The 19,968-nt window shown below is 43.4% G+C and overlaps 1 protein-coding gene across 2 annotated transcripts in view; it reads left to right on the forward strand.

Annotated features, from left to right (window-relative positions):
* Positions 1-19,968, forward strand: part of LOC110535674 (cadherin-7-like) — a 145,541-nt gene that overhangs the window by 42,249 nt on the left and 83,324 nt on the right. For both annotated transcript variants that reach the window (XM_036935435.1, XM_021620823.2), the window contains exon 2: positions 7,662-7,956. In XM_036935435.1, the coding sequence (XP_036791330.1) occupies positions 7,662-7,956 (295 nt within the window). The remainder of the gene's footprint in view (positions 1-7,661; positions 7,957-19,968) is intronic.

Consider the following 19,968-nt stretch of genomic DNA (forward strand, 5'->3'; position numbering starts at 1 on the left):
TACAGATACCCAGCCTAAAACCACAAAGAGCAAGCAATGCGGAGGCAGAAGCCCAGTGACTACCTGGCTGAGCTCAATCAGCAGGGATCCGGGACAAGGTAGCACCAACGCTGCAGTTGTACCAGCAGCACGGGATCAGCAGCACAACCAGGGGCTCAGGTCATCCGGGAGGGGAGACACTGAGAGATAGGGATTAGTGGAAGCATGCCTAAGAACACACAGTACACCAGATAAGAAAAGCTGACCCTCGCCCCCGGGACAAGTTATTGCAGCATAATTACTTGGGACTCAGACAGAGGGGTTGGAAGACACTGTAGCGCTGTTCAACAGACTGGTCCAACCTCAGAGTACCCAACCACTCTGAGGCACACTCGTTCTAGATCTTGTATGGGAAAAAAACAATTCTATAAGGTGCAATAAACATTAAAATAGTTTGTCTTTCCCCCTGTGGTCCTTGGCCAGGAACCCATCAACGGCAGCTCTCATGGGCACTGTCCATCGGTGCTCAGCACGGGAGAAGCTGTCAGAGACAGAGGTGTGCTTGGCAGAGGTTTGCTTGGTGACTGAAAGAGAGGCACAACAGTATTTTAATCAGAGTTTATTCAACTTTCAATAGAATTCAATATTCTTCCAGCTGATGGTCTGTAGAGCAGTACAAATGTAAAACATAATATGGAATATAATACAGACACAGATTATGCACATGTGGTGGTTTCAAATATTGTTACTACTACTAACTTGTAGCTAGATGTTATTGTTCTATAGGCTTTCCTCTTCCATTAGTTACAGGCTAGCCAGAAGTCTCTAATGGTGCAGTAGCTAGTTAACCAACCATGTTATTTCAATGAAAAATATGCTAGCTAGCATCAGCTTTGTAGCAGTAATGCTCTGTGGAAGCACTTGTCTAAAAATTTTCCTCCAATTTTCTCATTGACTCCTTGCTGTAGCTTACAAATTTTGTGAATGTCATCTAGTGATTTTAACACATTTGATCCATATTTAAACAAAGTGAAACCGATATTAAACCCCAATATGAAGTGGAATGGAATGTGGGAGGTGATAGAATGCATAGACCGTATTGGTTACAATCCAAAAAAGAAAATTATATCTCCTATAGAGTGGTTTCAAATCACATAGCAACCTCACCAGGTGCAATGTTAGAAGACCAGAGTTTGTCTGGTGGAAGCTCGGTGGGTGGAAGTCCTCCAATTGCTGGCTGCATTTTGCTACCACCGGAAACATAGGGAAGATTGCCAATTATTTAGTTTTTATAATGACCCAGAAAACGGAGGCTGTGGGAGAACCTATTCAAGTAAGTAAATATATGTTTAGCTAGCTAGCTATAGGAACTTACTGTGTATGCTAACCAAAATGAACCGCTAATGTAATGTTAGCTAGTTAGTATATCTAGCTAAATGAATTAAATATCACCAGCTAGCTAACTTCATATTAGCTAGTTAGTTATCTTGATGTGTTCATCATTGTAAATTAAAATTGTTAACGGTAGGGTTGGGGAAGGTTTAGCTAAAAGGTTAAGGTTAGGGGAATGGGTTAGCTAATATGCTAAGTAGTTGCAAAGTAACTAAAAAGTAGCATGTAGTAAAAAAAAATAGCAAAAAGATTGAACGTTGTGAAAATGCTGTGCAACTTCCGACACCTGATTACTGTGAACACAGGCTACTGTGGCTATTTGACCATAATGTAGAGTGGCACCAGAGTGGCATATCATAAGAAAACAATGGAGAAAATGCATCACATAAGATTTGAACACAAAAATAGTGGTTATCGTTCAGCCTACAGTAGTAACCAATGTGTGGTTTTTAATGTAGAACTGGATTACATGAAACCTATGGGTTTGACATGAACCTGTTTATCCACTTGTTCTTCAGACAAGGAGGTGACTGAACATTTTGTTGTTTGATGCAAGAAACTCCTTTCTTTACACAATAAAAGTAATTAGTATTCCCATACCATTATTATAGAAAATCAGACAAATTATGCTACTCTCTGCCTATTCGCTATTTAGGTTATTCAAGCCTCAAAATACGATGCGCTCTGCCTAGAACCAAATCTGTTACATAGTTAGTTTTGCATACTGTGTTTTGTTGCATTGGAAGTGGCTATCTTTGCATTGATTTGATCATAACTCCCACAATAAAGGGAAACATTGATAGTGAGACACTAACGGAGTAAACTCTAGAATGTTCAATCTGGTGCTTCTCTCTGGGGGAGCTGTGCACCCGCACATGCGTGAAGCTTAGAGGGACATTGGTCTTATGTAGCCATACCAAACGTAACATATCATATTCATTTGAGTGTCCCAGATTTACATTTACTATGTTACGTCCAGTCTATGAGACCATTCTAGACAAACATACCTGATTAAACTCATTGAGGGCCTGATGATTAGTTGACAATTGAATCAGGTGTGCTTGTCCCGGGCTACAATAAAAATGTGTACTGTTGGGGTACTCGAGGACTGAAGTTGGGAACCACTGGCCTACAGTACGATAGCATTAGTTTACTGGAATTTGGAACGCATCCCTTGACAGAAGGCATCTGAAGCAGAGAATAGCTTAATTTACACATTGTTTCCATATTCCATGTTTTCTCAGTTTAAAAACGATACTAGTAGACAATGTATGTAAGGCAAATTATCATTATACTAGATGTTGTACATGCATGCCTTGTGCTGACATATAATTGTTTAGTGCAAATCCAACCCTTGTAATCTAGGTAATGAAATGTCTGGAAGAAGGAGATGATGACATCCTTAGCTTAAAACATGCACAACTACTAACACCAAGTTCATTGCCAGATACTTTTCTCCCAGAAGGCCTGAGTGGCCCTTGAAGTGCCACTGTGACAATAAAGTTGGTTTGCCTAAGACTACCACAATAATTACATTGTCTATGCTAAATGTGTTTAAATTGTAAAAGAAAGAAAGAATAGTTTAGGCTATAAGAAATACATTTTATTTAATGGGACAATACAAAACAGAATAATTTAATCTCACCCATTCAACAATATAGACAATTATTATAGTACAGTATGTTTACCATATCATAAATTGATTTGTCGTATTATATCTCCAGTCATATAAAGCAGTGTTACTAACCCTTTTTCCATTGCAAAGGAAAGAAAATATACTCTAGCCTATATCTATGCCACTACACGCTCAGCCATGCACAGTGATTTGACATTGACAGTTAGGAGCTAGTAACTTAAGCATTTTGCTGCAAAACACCTGCAAAACTGTGTATGCGACCAATAAACCTGAAATAAAATCAAATTTCAAAATCAATCAACCAAGAAGCCTTTTATCTTCTAAAGCATGAATCATCAATTAGATTCAGCTTCATGTTTTTCTTAAGCAGTTGGTCGGGGGGCCAAAACATAATTCCAAATATTTTTTAGACTGCAAATTGACCTCAAGACACCCAAACAGACATGTTTGACTAAAACATAATAATTTCAAACCGTGCTTACATTTGTATATGATAATGTGTCTCTATATTATGTGTGAGAATACTTGGGAACATATTTCTTAAATTAAAATCAGTTGGAGCTGATTTCCTGGTATTTTTACAGTTTTATGTCCAACAATAAATATATATATATATACACTTTTATCTTTGAATGGGTCTTCCTAGAACCCTCTGAAAATGTCCATCTGACTTATTTTTGAGGGCCTAGTTAAAGCCTAACACGGTTGTGTTAGTAAATGCCTTGTTTACAGGCCACATCAGGCCTTCAAGTAACATTATACTGGTTTGCAAAGTGATGTGTAATTCCTTTTAGTACCTAGCCAAAGTGAGGATTTCCAACATTTGGACATTTAATAATCCACAACCTACAATCAGAATGACTGCCAGGGTAGAGAAGATTGATGGAAGAGACTACCTAAGTAATCTAAACTGGAACAACCATTTCAGTTACTGGTGTATTATTAATCTTTGTGCAGTTTAAGATTGGTTAACCAATCAATATACAGTGGGGCAAAAAAGTATTTAGTCAGCCACCAATTGTACAAGTTCTCCCACTTAAAGATGAGGCCTGTAATTTTCATCATAGGTACACTTCAACTATGACAGACAAAATGAGAAAAAAAATCCAGAAAATCACATTGTAGGATTTTTTTATGAATTTATTTGCAAATTATGGTGGTAAATAAGTATTTGGTCAATAACAAAAGTTTATCTCAATGCTTTGTTATATACCCTTTGTTGGCAATGACAGAGGTCAAACGTTTTCTGTAAGTCTTCACAAGGTTTTCACATACTGTTGCTGGTATTTTGGCCCATTCCTCCATGCAGATCTCCTCTAGAGCAGTGATGTTTTGGGGCTGTTGCTGGGCAACACGGACTTTCAACTCCCTTCAAAGATGTTCTATAGGGTTGAGATCTGGAGACTGGCTAGGCCACTCCAGGACCTTGAAATGCTTCTTACGAAGCCACTCCTTCAATGCCCGTGCGGTGTGTTTAGGATCATTGTCATGCTGAAAGACCCAGCCACGTTTCATCTTCAATGCCCTTGCTGATGGAAGGAGGTTTTCACTCAAAATCTCACGATACATGGCCCCATTCATTCTTTCCTTCACACGGATCAGTCGTCCTGGTCCCTTTGCAGAAAAACAGCCCCAAAGCATGATGTTTTCACCCCCATAATTCACAGTAGGTATGGTGTTCTTTGGATGCAACTCAGCATTCTTTGTCCTCCAAACACAACGAGTTGAGTTTTGACCAAAAAGTTATATTTTGGTTTCATCTGACCATATGACATTCTCCCAATCTTCTTCTGGATCATCCAAATGCTCTCTAGCAAACTTCAGACGGGCCTGGACATGTACTGCCTTAAGCAGGGGGACACGTCTGGCACTGCAGGATTTGAGTCCCTGGCGGCGTAGTGTTTTACTGATGGTAGGCTTTGTTACTTTGGTCCCAGCTCTCTGCAGGTCATTCACTAGTTCCCCCCATTTGGTTCTGTGATTTTTGCTCACCGGTCTTGTGATCATTTTGACCCCACGGGGTGAGATCTTGCGTGGAGCCCCAGATCGAGGGAGATTATCAGTGGTCTTGTATGTCTTCCATTTCCTAATAATTGCTCCCACGGTTGATTTCTTCAAACCAAGCTGCTTACCTATTGCAGATTCAGTCTTCCCAGCCTGGTGCAGGTCTACAATTTTGTTTCTTTGACAGCTCTTTGGTCTTGGCCATAGTGGAGTTTGGAGTGTGACTGTTTGAGGTTGTGGACAGGTGTCTTTTATACTGATAACAAGTTCAAACAGGTGCCATTAATACAGGTAACGAGTGGAGGACAGAGGAGCCTCTTAAAGAAGAAGTTACAGGTCTGTGAGTGCCAGAAATCTTGCTTGTTTGTAGGTGAACAAATACTTATTTTCCACCATAATTTGCAAATAAATTCATTAAAAATCCTACAATGTGATTTTCTGGATTTTTTTTCTCATTTTGTCTGTCATAGTTGAAGTGTACCTATGATGAAAATGACATAGGTGGCTGACTAAATACTTTTTTGCCCCACTGTATGCTTCCTTTAATTTTCCCCACAACATGAAGAAGTGTATTACAGTACCCCACAAGTACAAAACACAGTCAGATCAACCAATACTGTTTCTTTAAGGGTTTTATTTTGGTTTGTTTGTGAACCATGTCATCATCCCTGTGGAAACCCCATTACACTCAGTGTTCGAACCGCAGTGCTCTGTGAAACGATTCTGCAGGGCGATTGTTGATTGACGTGCTCCGGTGCAGTAGCTGTAGCCAATAGGCTGTTTGAGTGTACCAGAGCCAGTGTTGCTCACAGGATGCTTCTGGGTATGGACTGTATTTTCACTTGGCTCAAAACTGTGTACACATTGTCCATTGAATGGAAGAAAACTCTCTCGCTCTACTCCTGAGAGATTAGTGGAAATTCAAAGCTTGAAACATGCATCTCTGATTTGATTTATTTATCATTTTCTTCCAAGGCCTCCAGTCGTCTTTGCCGTTTTCTACAAAGTATGTCTGCCAAACAGGGAGGAAGAAAAGAGACATGGACAGTGAAATAATAACCTCGCTAACACACTGTGACTGAACAGTACAGCGAAAATTAAAACCCCATTAAGCGACTCCAGAACCATTAAAAACCAAACGGCCTCTCAGTGATTGTGATGAAAATGTGCCATTATATCGTAATATGGATAATAACAGGTGAGAGATGGCCTTGCCGACATTGTTTTTCCTTAGTTTTACTCTTCCAGTCTTTTTACACTCTAAGGTAAACAAGTGAACACAAAGCAAACACGATTGTCCCAGGAGGACTGTCTGCATACAAAGTGGCGATAAGTGTCATCATTGATTTCACTGGAGGTTTTCTGTTCTGTTCCACTCAACCATTTGTACTCTCGCTGCATCGCTGCCGTCAGTGTCTTTAAAGTACGCTGATGTGCTAGGCTCACATCAACGGAGTCAAAGACAAGAATTACAAAAGGGATATTTACATTTTTTTAAGAGAAGCAACTATGGTGTTTGATGAAAGTTGCACATAATAACAGTAGAAGTTTGAAATAGCACCTGTAAATGAGCAGTGACGGTTTAAAAACAAGTTAGATTAACTGAAGGAAGCGGTATACTACAGGGATACACTTTTTAATAGGACCTACTGTGGAACAAGTTTTATGTAATACACTAACTTCTGAATAGATTTAAAGTGAAACACTTGAAGTCCATAGGGTCCCTTCTACTTCTACAGCAGGTATTGAAGAAAGTGTTAAAAAAGCCAAGCATAAAGCTAACAACTGATGTTTTGAGAGAGAGACTACATACTGCATTTAGTTGACCTGTGACGTTTAGTTGCATGCTTTGTGGGCTGTCAGCTTTGTCCTCCCTGTCCGTGGTATTTACCTAAACACACTGCCACGGATGGCTTTCTCAAGATTAAATGTTGAATCTCTACAGCGGTTGACAATTTACCTCAAAATTGCTCCTGACAGCAGGGGATGGTGAATAAACATGTGGCCTCCCTATTGGAGTGTCAGGAGGAGCACGCTGAGGCATGCCCATGCAACCAAACCATCATTATGCCCCAGACATGCCATTCATCAACAGCCTGATGCAATCCATTAATAAAATACCGTTGGTTTCTGGCCGAGACTCTATTGGATATATAAAACATACACTAAGCCTGCAGCGATAACCAGGCAGTCATTTGATACACCTATTGACTTGGAAACAAAAATGGATAATGCCAGACGCAGTGAAGTGCTTGAGAAATAACCCTCCTTCAAACGTACCACACTGTAATCCCTGGGCAGCTCTGGGCTTCACATCCTACAGAATTGTGTTGACTCAACGTGACGCTCCTTATTCCTGCCAGAGTGCATTTATATAGCAGACATACAGCCATGCTCAGAGATTTAAGACTTCTGGTCTCCTGTTTTACAAACAATGTGTACTTTGTTCACTTGTTCAAAGAGTTGTTCATTTTTTTGGCACCATGTTTCTGCACATGAAAACCCACCCTTGAAACTATGTTAAAATAATACAGATGAACATAATGGATTGATCATGATAGTGAAGTATATGATTGGATATGTTATTATAAGTCTCCAATCCTTCTGAATGTCTCCCATCCACTGACTGGTCTCTGGTCTCTAATAACAGCTCCACTCAGACGTGGACAAAGGGGATGGCAAGGTGAAATACGTGCTCTCAGGAGAGGGCTCCACCTCCATCTTCACCATCGACGAGAACACAGGTGACATCCACGCCACCAAGCGTCTGGACCGGGAGGAGCAGGCCTATTACACACTTCAGGCCCAGGCCGTGGACCGGATCACCAACATCCCTGTGGAGCCCAGGTCAGAGTTCCTGGTCAAGGTCCAGGACATCAATGACAATGAGCCCAAGTTCATGGACAGGCACTATATGGCCGGGGTACCGGAGATGTCAGCATTGGGTGAGCCTCTTTCTCTGCAACTCCCTCTGTTTGTTTGTCCTCGTTTCTGTTGTATGTTGTCGGTCTCCCTCTCTCTCTCTTAATCTCACTCTACCCACCACAATCTTAAATATCCTTAATGTATCTCTCTCCCACTCTCATCTCTCTCACTTCGGATATTAATGAACACAGCCTATGCTTCATTATAAACATGAAACTGAATCTGTGGCATTCATTTGTCTGTCAGGCAGTGCATGGTATTCATAGACACAATTGTATTAGCAAGTTGTGACGTAGATAAATGCTGAAGAGGGTCCTTATCCACACACAGAGGTTGTTTCTACAGTGTTAACTGTTGTGGTTTCAAAACACTGTGATTTTACCTGCTTAGACAAACAAAGACACAAAACCCCAAAGTAGAGCAATGAATCTAGCGAGTTCAGAGATGGCAGATTATTCAAATCCAAAGGGACATGTAATGGAGCACCTCCCGAGGTGTTTTGCCACGGAAACAAATGCGTACCACAAGGCGCTTGGGGACACCGTGAGCCAATCCTGTGTGAATGGAAATATTGATTAAGCCTCCATTTCAAATTCATGTGACAATCTGCCAGGGAGAGGAATAACAGGCGCCAAATGCCAAGTGCCAGATAATGTCTTCCAATCTTCAGGGTTAAGTGACATGACAGCCGCAAGCACATACAGGCGCAGTATTCTCATCATGCAGTTCCAGAGACAGGAGAACATTGCATCTGCGTGTCGTATCTTCCTCAGGCTGATAGGCATAGATGCAAACAAGTGAAGACATTGAGGTTCAGTACAATTTGGTGTAAATAAAGTTGAAATAGAGCCTATGCTAGGCTTCTACTGGCAGTGGTAAGAGTATTTTCCAGGCCAATGCAGTGTTTTGCTCATAACGTTCATATCATAGGCTGTGAGATCTCCTTAGGATTAGGCAGCCCTGAGTCAACGGGTGTACAGTACAGGGCTCTGACTTAAGGAAGTAGAGGGCTTACACTACAAGGGCTTGGTGTCTCATGTCCAACGGGGGGAGAGAGAGTAGTTTAGTGCATCATCTGATGAGCTCCCAGTTCCACACACACACAGTGAACACAAGCACACCAAGTCACACTCTGGTTTATTTACATCGCAGGGTTTCGCCAATGTCTTCATCTGAAGTTGTTAGGAAAGCATATGAATAATGCATCCCGCTCTTTGTAAATAGCTGCTCAGGGCAATTTACAGTGCAGTAAAATAATGGAGCCGGCCGAGCACCTCATCCTCCATAACTCCTTTATAGATGGTTTTAAATCATTAATGGGCATAGACCGGCTACCCGTGATGAATGGGTTCAATTTAGGGGAAATCATTCATTTAATTAAAGTAATTAGGCTGCGGTTGCTAGTCCTTACACACGGTAGACCTTATGGCCCAGAGATCTGGGAAGACCTTGTCTTAATCACGCCTCTGGGATGTCAAATAAAAGATGAGGGGCTTGAGGACAGTTGGCCATGTGACAAGGCACAGGTCCCAGGTCTACATGGCAGACAGAGGTGCCCAAGGAGCAGATGAGAGCTCATTACAAGGCATAGGGAATGTAATGTCAGATCAAGGCTTGCCTAACGTAGCAGGCATAAAAAACACCTGAAACTAGATCCCCCCCCCCTCTACACACTGATCTTGATGCACTGTTCAAAGTAAATGTGGAGGAGTTAAGATGGAGTGTTGTCTTAACATCCAAAAGCAGAAGTTGCGTCACAGGCGTCACTGGGTTGCTCATCTACAGAAGGAAGTGGTCTCCTGCCTGACTAAGAAAACAGTAGATGCTTTGATCCAATTTGGCACCACATACCTATGCGAGTCAGGGTTCTCAACTCTGGCCTACTTAAAAAACAAGTACAGAAACAGACTCAATGCCAAGCATTACCTCCGTGTTGCACTGTCAAAACCTGAGTCCAGAATATGCTTGTTGAAAACGTCAACCTGTGATTTGATCAATCAGTGTATTCCAGTTCAGAATAAACAATACAGTTATTGTATTTTAACAGCAACAGATCCAACTTAGACTTTCAACAATACTTTCTACAGTAAGATGTGCAGTTGGCCTGATCATTTTTCATCTGTACTGTTCCAACCTAGACATATATGTGTTTTAATGAGGAAAAATAAACATGAATAGATATTTATTTATTTATTGTATTTCATTTAATTGTTATTTGTTTTTGTCGATATTGCATTTGTTCTAGGCATAAGGGTAATGAAATGTACTAATATTTTTGCATAATTGCATATTTTCATAAGCTTGGGTCACAGGAAAAGAGAATTTCTCATTTGGGTCCCAGGCTGAAAAAGTTTTAAGAACCCATGCTCAGAGATTTGCCAACTATGGCATCAAAGCACAGCAGGGCAATTATGGGTTTGTCTTTGTTTGAATTGTGTCATTGATATTCACATGACAATCACAAATAAATTCGAACTTGTCTCCAAGCAATAATCCCTGCTTATCTCAAATGGTGGGGAGCAGGTGTGAACGTGCATGAATATGATCAACTTAATCATTTGTGCCAATATTGAATACTCATCAAGGCATTGCAAAGTTGGTCGGCTTAAACGGCAGGTTTGAATGTTGCGTTTTTAATGTAATCCGCAGTGATACGCACACTCAAATCCATTTTGTATTGCCACTGTCGTACTTTGCAGTTTATGTTACATTTGTCAGGATGTAGCACTGACAGACAATACAACAAAAGTGCTGTGGAACTTTTTCATTTTCACACTCGAGAAAATTGGCCTGTATGGATAAGGCCAAATGCAAATGTTTCTAACAGAATAACTATAAAGAGCATATGCATCACCATGGTAGCAATTGAAGGACAACACTTTGGAGATTACGGGCAAATTATCAGACCAAAAAGTGAGGACACAACAGTTCACCTGACAAGACACTGTACTTTTCACAGCATTTGTCAATAATGAAATCTGAAAATACTCTGGATACATTCGGTAACATAATAAGAATATTAAAATATTGAAATGTTTAAGTAGGTGCATTATAAGAAAAAATGATTACATGGGATTGAGTGAGAGGTCTAACTGGTGTCTCCAAACGGACACACACCTTCCCAAACTGTCCACTGTTCCTAAATAATTTCAAAGCACTTTTATGACTCAAGGAAAGAGCCTTCCACTATGAGGTGCTTTTTTGAGCTCTCCTAGCTTTGCCATTGAGGAACTGAAGCATGAACACATTTAGTTTTATGTTTGGAACATAGCCCTGCGTCCCAACCATCACACAATTACTGTTGTTTACTCAATCCAAAAATGCTCCATTATAAATCTGTCTGGGTCAGGTGGGCATTATTTGAAAGCGTATTCTATTGCCAACATGGTTAGTAAAGTTAGAAAATAGGATCTTAGTGTTTGTCTGAAGTGCCTTTTGAAAGCCTACCATATAGTCCTTTTTGTGCACATAGAGTCCATTCAAGTGCGTGTCCCACAGCAAATTTTCTTCACAAAAAGACAAACATAGGCTCCTCAAAGATAGTACAGTATAAAGATAGGCAGAAGCTGCTTCTCCAATAGAAATCCCCGATCACACTTGTAGGTGATATCATGGCGACATTGGCTAGCTAAGCTGTGTAGAAACACGTCATTGAGTCTAACGGTCTTCTCGTGCCAAACTGCACACGTGCAGGCCATCAAATCAAAGACACACATTGGATATAAAGTTGTTTTTGAGTAAAATAGAACATGTCACTTTGTTACTTTGATGAGGTTGGAGTAATAACATGTTCAACTACCTAAGGCATTGCCTCGAATCTAGGTTGTGACTTTAGATTTTGAGAAAATGAACAACTAAGGAAACGTGTCACTTCTCTCATTGACTTCTCAAACCCCTCCCTGGCCTGTTTGGTCTGTTTCACAAGTCAAATCAAATCAAATTTTATTTGTCACATACACATGGTTAGCAGATGTTAATGCGAGTGTAGCGAAATGCTTGTGCTTCTAGTTCCGACAATGCAGTAATAACCAACAAGTAATCTAACTAACAATTCCAAAACTACTGTCTTATACACAGTGTAAGGGGATAAAGAATATGTACATAAGGATATATGAATGAGTGATGGTACGGAGCAGCATAGGCAAGATACAATAGATGGTATCGAGTACAGTATATACATATGAGATGAGTATGTAAACAAAGTGGCATAGTTAAAGTGGCTAGTGATACATGTATTACATAAGGATACAGTCGATGATATAGAGTACAGTATATACGTGCATATGAGATGAATAATGTAGGGTAAGTAACATTATATAAGGTAGCATTGTTTAAAGTGGCTAGTGATATACAGTGCCTTGCGAAAGTATTCGGCCCCCTTGAACTTTGCAACCTTTTGCCACATTTCAGGCTTCAAACATAAAGATATAAAACTGTATTTTTTTGTGAAGAATCAACAACAAGTGGGACATAATCATGAAGTGGAACGACATTTATTGGATATTTCAAACTTTTTTAACAAATCAAAAACTGAAAAATTGGGCGTGCAAAATTATTCAGCCCCCTTAAGTTAATACTTTGTAGCGCCACCTTTTGCTGCGATTACAGCTGTAAGTCGCTTGGGCTATGTCTCTATCAGTTTTGCACATCGAGAGACTGACATTTTTTCCCATTCCTCCTTGCAAAACAGCTCGAGCTCAGTGAGGTTGGATGGAGAGCATTTGTGAACAGCAGTTTTCAGTTCTTTCCACAGATTCTCAATTGGATTCAGGTCTGGACTTTGACTTGGCCATTCTAACACCTGGATATGTTTATTTTTGAACCATTCCATTGTAGATTTTGCTTTATGTTTTGGATCATTGTCTTGTTGGAAGACAAATCTCCGTCCCAGTCTCAGGTCTTTTGCAGACTCCATCAGGTTTTCTTCCAGAATGATCCTGTATTTGGCTCCATCCATCTTCCCATCAATTTTAACCATCTTCCCTGTCCCTGCTGAAGAAAAGCAGGCCCAAACCATGATGCTGCCACCACCATGTTTGACAGTGGGGATGGTGTGTTCAGCTGTGTTGCTTTTACGCCAAACATAACGTTTTGCATTGTTGCCAAAAATATCAATTTTGGTTTCATCTGACCAGAGCACCTTCTTCCACATGTTTGGTGTGTCTCCCAGGTGGCTTGTGGCAAACTTTAAATGACACTTTTTATGGATATCTTTACGAAATGGCTTTCTTCTTGCCACTCTTCCATAAAGGCCAGATTTGTGCAATATACGACTGATTGTTGTCTTATGGACAGAGTCTCCCACCTTAGCTGTAGATCTCTGCAGTTCATCCTCGGCCTCTTGGCTGCATCATGGGTCTCTTGGCTGCATCTCTGATCAGTCTTCTCCTTGTATTAGCTGAAAGTTTAGAGGGACGGCCAGGTATTGGTAGATTTGCAGTGGTCTGATACTCCTTCCATTTCAATATTATCGCTTGCACAGTGCTCCTTGGGATGTTTAAAGCTTGGGAAATGTTTTTGTATCCAAATCCGGCTTTAAACTTCTTCACAACAGTATCTCGGACCTGCCTGGTGTGTTCCTTGTTCTTCATGATGCTCTCTGCGCTTTTAACAGACCTCTGAGACTATCACAGTGCAGGTGCATTTATACGGAGACTTGATTACACACAGGTGGATTGTATTTATCATCATTAGTCATTTAGGTCAACATTGGATCATTCAGAGATCCTCACTGAACTTCTGGAGAGAGTTTGCGGCACTGAAAGTAAAGGGGCTGAATAATTTTGCACGCCCAATTTTTCAGTTTTTGATTTGTTAAAAAAGTTTGAAATATCCAATAAATGTCGTTCCACTTCATGATTGTGTCCCACTTGTTGTTGATTCTTCACAAAAAAATACAGTTTTATATCTTTATGTTTGAAGCCTGAAATGTTGCAAAAGGTCGCAAAGTTCAAGGGGGCCGAATACTTTCGCAAGGCATTGTATTTACATAATATCCCATCAATTCCCGTTATTAAAGTGGCTGGAGTTGAGTCAGTGTCAGTGTGTTGGCAGCAGCCACTCAATGTTAGTGGTGGCTGTTTAACAGTCTGATGGCCTTGAGATAGAAGCTGTTTTTCAGTCTATCGGTCCCAGCTTTGATGCACCTGTACTGACCTCGCCTTCTGGATGATAGCGGGGTGAACAGGCAGTGGCTCGGGTGGTTGATGTCCTTGATTATCTTTATGGCCTTCCTGTAACATCGGGTGGTGTAGGTGTCCTGGAAGGCAGGTAGTTTGCCCCCGGTGATGCGTTGTGCAGACCTCACTACCCTCTGGAGAGCCTTACGGTTGTGGGCGGAGCAGTTGCCGTACCAGGCGGTGATACAGCCCGTCAGGATGCTCTCGATTGTGCATCTGTAGAAGTTTGTGAGTGCTTTTGGTGACAAGCCGAATTTCTTCAGCCTCCTGAGGTATTCCCGGAATTCTGATGATGTTGTCCCTATTTATAATAAATAGCGGTATTTATTATAATCCTCAACGTCTCATTTTTCAGAACACATTGACTCCTCTCAATTTACAGTATTTCCCTCACTCAGACAACAAATGTGCAAAAGTTGCCCTATTAGCAGGAGGTATGGGGGCATCTTCTTGTTGCGCACGGTGCTCAAGTTCATAACAGCTGTCAGTCAAAACCCATACAGCGCTGTGAAGCGAAGAACCGGAGCTGTGACATCATGTATAGCATGTTACCTACCAGCCACTGCATTCCAATGTAGGCCCTTATCAATGCCAAAATCTGCCATTTTCAACCTGTATAGGGGATGACAGGGGCTGTGATACGCTTTGGTGGTTAAAGTTAGCTTTAATCCTCAGTATATGTTACGTTATGTATTTATTGTGTTATCTGTGATCGTTTTGTTTGTCTTGTGTAGTTTATTAATCATTGTACCTAAACTGTATGTGTAAATGTATATATGTATATGCAGGACCCAGCTGTAAAAGAGACCTTGGTCTGTCTGTGTTCATTGTTGAAATAAAGGTATGATAAAGTAGAGGCCTCAGAGAAGTCAATACTTATATTCTAAGTCTACAAGTTGCAAGCCAAAGCAATGCAAAACAAAAAGCTTACAGTTTGAACATTGGAATCATGTTTACTTGGAGATGAGTATTCATGGTAGCAGTTGGATCCAGTCTTGTGTCTGTAAAGTTTTGATGAAAACCTGTCTGCCAACCAAATTACACATGCAATATTTATTTTCATTACTGTCAGATGACAACCGTTCACCCTGAGATGTAGAATTGATTAGTAACCCCTGTTTTGTCTATCTTCACTGGAAATTAATGAAAATATGAGAATTTGATCAATCACACAAATGAAGAATGACAAATAGTGACAGAAGACAGCTGCACCGAGTGGAACAGTGTAATGCATTCTGATGTGAAGTTGTTTATCCGTTTTGGACAGCCACTCTGAAGGCTAGCTATTCTTATTTGTGACCTTGACAGCTGTAAATATCGATGTAAATACAGAGTTTCCTCTATCTTGGGTATCACTGAAGATACACCACAGAAGACACAAATAGAAATCTGAGAGACCCCTTTTACACATTAGAACCATTATTCAGGGATAACCTAAATCCATTTTTGTCAAGCCCTGACCTTAGAGCTTTTTATGTCTCTATTTTGGTTTGGTCAGGGTGTGATTTGGGTGGGCATTCTATGTTCCTTTTTCTATGTTTTTGTATTGGGAACCATACTTAGGTAGCGTTTTCCAACAGGGTTTTTGTGGGTAGTTACTTTCTGTTTAGTGTTTTCACCTTACAGGACTGTTTCAGGTATTCTCCTGTTTATTTTTGTTATAGTGTTCAGTAAATAAACAAGCATAAACACTTACCACGCTGCGCTTTGGTCCGATGATTCCTCTTCTTCCGACCACGAATATCGTTACAGAACCACCCACCACAAACGGACCAAGCAGCTTGGTAACGAGGAGCAGAGGGCTCAGGACTCTTGGACTTGGGAGGAGATATTGGACGGACAGGGACCCTGGAGACAGGCTGGGGAATAGCGCAGCTCTAAAGAAGAACTAGAGGCAGCTAGAGCGGAGAGGTGGCGATATGAGGCAAGGCAGTGCAGCAGCCACGAGAGGCAGCCCCCAAAATATTTTGGGGGGAGGGACACGGGGAGATTGGCGATAGACCTGAGGCAATAGACCTGAGCCAACTCCCAGTGCTAACCGGAAGCGCACGGTGTCTCCAGTGCACGCTCATAGCCCGGAGCGCTATATGCCAGCCCCCCGCAAGTGCCATGCGAGAGTAGATTGTGCCAGCTCAGCGCGTTTGGTCTCCGGTGTGCCGTTTCGGCCCAGGTTACCCTGTACCGGCTCTGAGTACTGTGTCTCCGGGCGCTGGGAGGGTTCAGTTTGCCCTATGCCTGCGCTCCGCCCGTGCCGGGCGAAAGTTGGCATTGAGCCTAATGGAGAGGTGCGAGTGTTAAGCACCATATCTCCAGTGCTCCACCACAGCCCGGTTCGACCTGTGCCTGTGTAGTGTGGTTCGTTTTGCGTTGTGTACTTTTAATTAGGTCTGCTAGTTTAATTTTTTATTTGCCCTGCACACGAAGAGACAACACATATTATGTTAACCCTTGGCGCAGTCCTAGCTCTCAGGCACCTTGCTAGCCGAAGGTCAGGCAAAAGAGCCCCAAAAGGAAATAACAGGTGCTGCGTGCACACATTCAATGCAAAACAGCACACCATACAATACAAGTAAAATGATACAGAACATAATTCAGACAAAATAAAAGACATAGATGCACACGAAGAGACAACACACATTATGTTAACCCTTAGCGCAGTCCTAGCTCTCAGGCAAGCACATGGACACTCACTCAAACACTGTCCCAAGTACTCACAAGTTACAATAGATACCCTAATTAGCAAGCTTTGTGAAACTTGCACAAATCTTCATGTTATCCACATTGTAACAAACTTATAGTAGCATAACAGTACAATGTGTAGCATTATGACGGTTTTATATTAAACAATTTTGGAGTCAAGGACAACATACCTTGCTAGCCGAAGGTCTGGCAAAAGAGAACAATAAGGGGGTATGGAAATACAGACAACCCGCGATGGGCCAAACCAAAATATACAAAACTTTTACAATCACATGTAAGTACTATATTGTACACCAAAGAAAAACATTAGCATAATCTAGGGGAACAACATCACACTACACCTGCACTCTGAAGGGCTCCAGTGCTCCCCCACAGCCCGGTTCATCCGGTGCCTCCTCCACGCACCAGGCCTCCTGTAGGTCTCCCTGCCACAGGGCCCACCAGGCTGTCTCTGCATCTCCTCCCTGCAGAGGGGCCCTTCGGTCCGGAGCGTCCAGAGGCGCCCTTCGGTCCGGAGCGTCCAGAGGCGCCCTTCGGTCCGGGGCTCTCTACGTGGGTCCCCAGTCCAGGTTCGGCAGCGAGGGTCCCCGCTCTAGAAGCGCCACCTAGTGGGCCAAGCCAGAGGTTCAGCAGGGTCTACGTCCCTCTCCGCCACCGCGGAGAGATGCCCACCCAGACGCTCCCCTATAGGTTCAGGTTTTGCGGCCGGAGTCCACACCTTTTGGGGTGGGGGGTACTGTCACGCCCTGACCTTAGAGCTTTTTATGTCTCTATTTTGGTTTGGTCAGGGTGTGATTTGGGTGGGCATTCTGTGTTCCCTTTCCTATGTTTTTGTATTTCTCTGTTTTGGCCGGGTATGGTTCTCAATCAGGGACAGCTGTCTATCGTTGTCTCTGATTGGGAACCATATTTAGGTAGCGTTTTCCCACAGGTTATTTGTGGGTAGTTACTTTCTGTTTAGTGTTTTCACCTTACAGGACTGTTTCGGGTATTCTCCTGTTTATTTTGTTATAGTGTTCAGTTGTAAATAAACAAGCATGACCACTTACCACGCTGCGCTTTGGTCCGATGATTCCTCTTCTTCCGACAACAAATATCGTTACAGTTTTAGCCTACTGCTACTGTGCAGTGATCAGAGATTGGAATGCACAAAACTCTTTAAGCATTGATTGACCTTGGTTGTTTTAATGTTGTAATATAACCTGCCATGAATAAGAGGTGATGATATAATCTTGGGGGTCCAAATAGAACTTCTTGCATTTTTTTATATTGCTCAAATTCAGGGCCAGTGCCTGTTAATTCTGGTTTATGATGGAAATAGGGCAGTCTAATCTACAATTTCCATGATCAGTTCATTCTACAAGAGCCCGTAAAATACGGTTCATGCAAGAAAGTGGGCTTATTATAAGGGTGTTTGCTGATAAATAAAATATAACATGCTTTGTAAGACAGCACTTTCCTTTATGTGCTACAATATGGGCCTAAAATACCCGGCAGAACTGCAAGGCTATTCAAGTGAAATATACAAACATAAAGCAGCTGTCACGTTCTGACCTCTATTTCCTTTGTTTTTGTATTTATTTAGTATGGTCAGGGCGTGAGTTGGGTGGGCAGTCTATGTTTGTTTTTCTATGTTTTGGTCTAGTTCTATGTTCGGCCTGATATGGTTCTCAATCAGAGGCAGGTGTTCGTCATTGTCTCTGATTGGGAACCATATTTAGGTAGCCTGGGTTTCACTGTGTGTTTGTGGGTGATTGTTCCTGTTTTTGTGTTTGCACCAGACAGGGCTGTTTTGAGTTCTCACGTTTCTTGTTTTTTTCCGTTAGTTTGTTCATGTATAGTGTCGTCAATAAATACAATGAACAACCACCACGCTGCGCTTTGGTCCGCCTCTACTTCACAAGAGGAGAATCGTTACAGAATCACCCACCACAACAGGACCAAGCGGTGTGGTAATGGGCAAAGGAGAAAGCAGCAGCAGGAGCAGCGCGAGGAGGAATGGACATGGGAGGACGAATTAGACGGTAAAGGACCTTGGGCTCAGCCAGGAGAATATCGCCGCCCCAAGGAAGAACGGGAGGCGGCGAAAGCGGAGAGGCGCTGGTACGAGGAGGCAGCGCGGCGTCGTGGATGGAAGCCCGGGAGTCAGCCCCAAAAATTTCTTGGGGGGGGGCTAACAGGGAGTATGGCTACGCCAGGTAGGAGACCTGAGCCAACTTCCTGTGGTTACCGGGGGGCTAGAGAGACCGGGCAGGCACCGTGTTATGCTGTGGAGCGCATGGTGTCCCCAGTGCGGGTGCACAGCCCGGTGCGGTACATTCCAGCTCCGCGTATCGGCCGGGCTAGAGTGGGCATCGAGCCAAGTGCCATGAAGCCGGCTCTACGCATCTGGTCTCCAGTGCGTCTCCTTGGGCCGGCTTACATGGCACCAGCCTTGCGCACGGTGTCCCCGGTTCGCCTGCATAGCCCAGTGCGGGCTATTCCACCTCGCCGCACTGGCAGGGCGACCGGGACCATTCAACCGGGTAAGGTTGGGCAGGCTCGGTGCTCAAGAGCTCCAGTGCGCCTGCACGGCCCGGTCTATCCGTCACCACCTCCACACCCCAGCCCTCCGGTGGCAGCTCCCCGTACCAGGCTGTCTCTCCGGCCCATCCGTCCAGAGCCTTCCTCCTCTCCAGCGCTGCCGGAGCCTCCCGCCTGTCCGGCGCCTCTGCCGGAGCCTCCCGCCTGTCCGGCGCCTCTGCCGGAGCCTCCCGCCTGTCCGGCGCCTCTGCCGGAGCCTCCCGCCTGTCCGGCGCCGCTGCCGGAGCCTCCCGCCTGTCCGGCGCCTCTGCCGGAGCCTCCCGCCTGTCCGGCGCCTCTGCCGGAGCCTCCCGCCTGTCCGGCGCCTCTGCCGGAGCCTCCCGCCTGTCCGGCGCCTCTGCCGGAGCCTCCCGCCTGTCCGGCGCCTCTGCCGGAGCCTCCCGCCTGTCCGGCGCCTCTGCCGGAGCCTCCCGCCTGTCCGGCGCCTCTGCCGGAGCCTCCCGCCTGTCCGGCGCCTCTGCCGGAGCCTCCCGCCTGTCCGGCGCCTCTGCCGGAGCCTCCCGCCTGTCCGGCGCCTCTGCCGGAGCTTCCCGTCTGCCCGGCGCCTCTGTCAGAGCTTCGCGTCTGCCC

Source organism: Oncorhynchus mykiss, chromosome 11 (assembly GCF_013265735.2).
Source record: "Oncorhynchus mykiss isolate Arlee chromosome 11, USDA_OmykA_1.1, whole genome shotgun sequence".
NCBI classification, from domain to species: domain Eukaryota; kingdom Metazoa; phylum Chordata; class Actinopteri; order Salmoniformes; family Salmonidae; genus Oncorhynchus; species Oncorhynchus mykiss.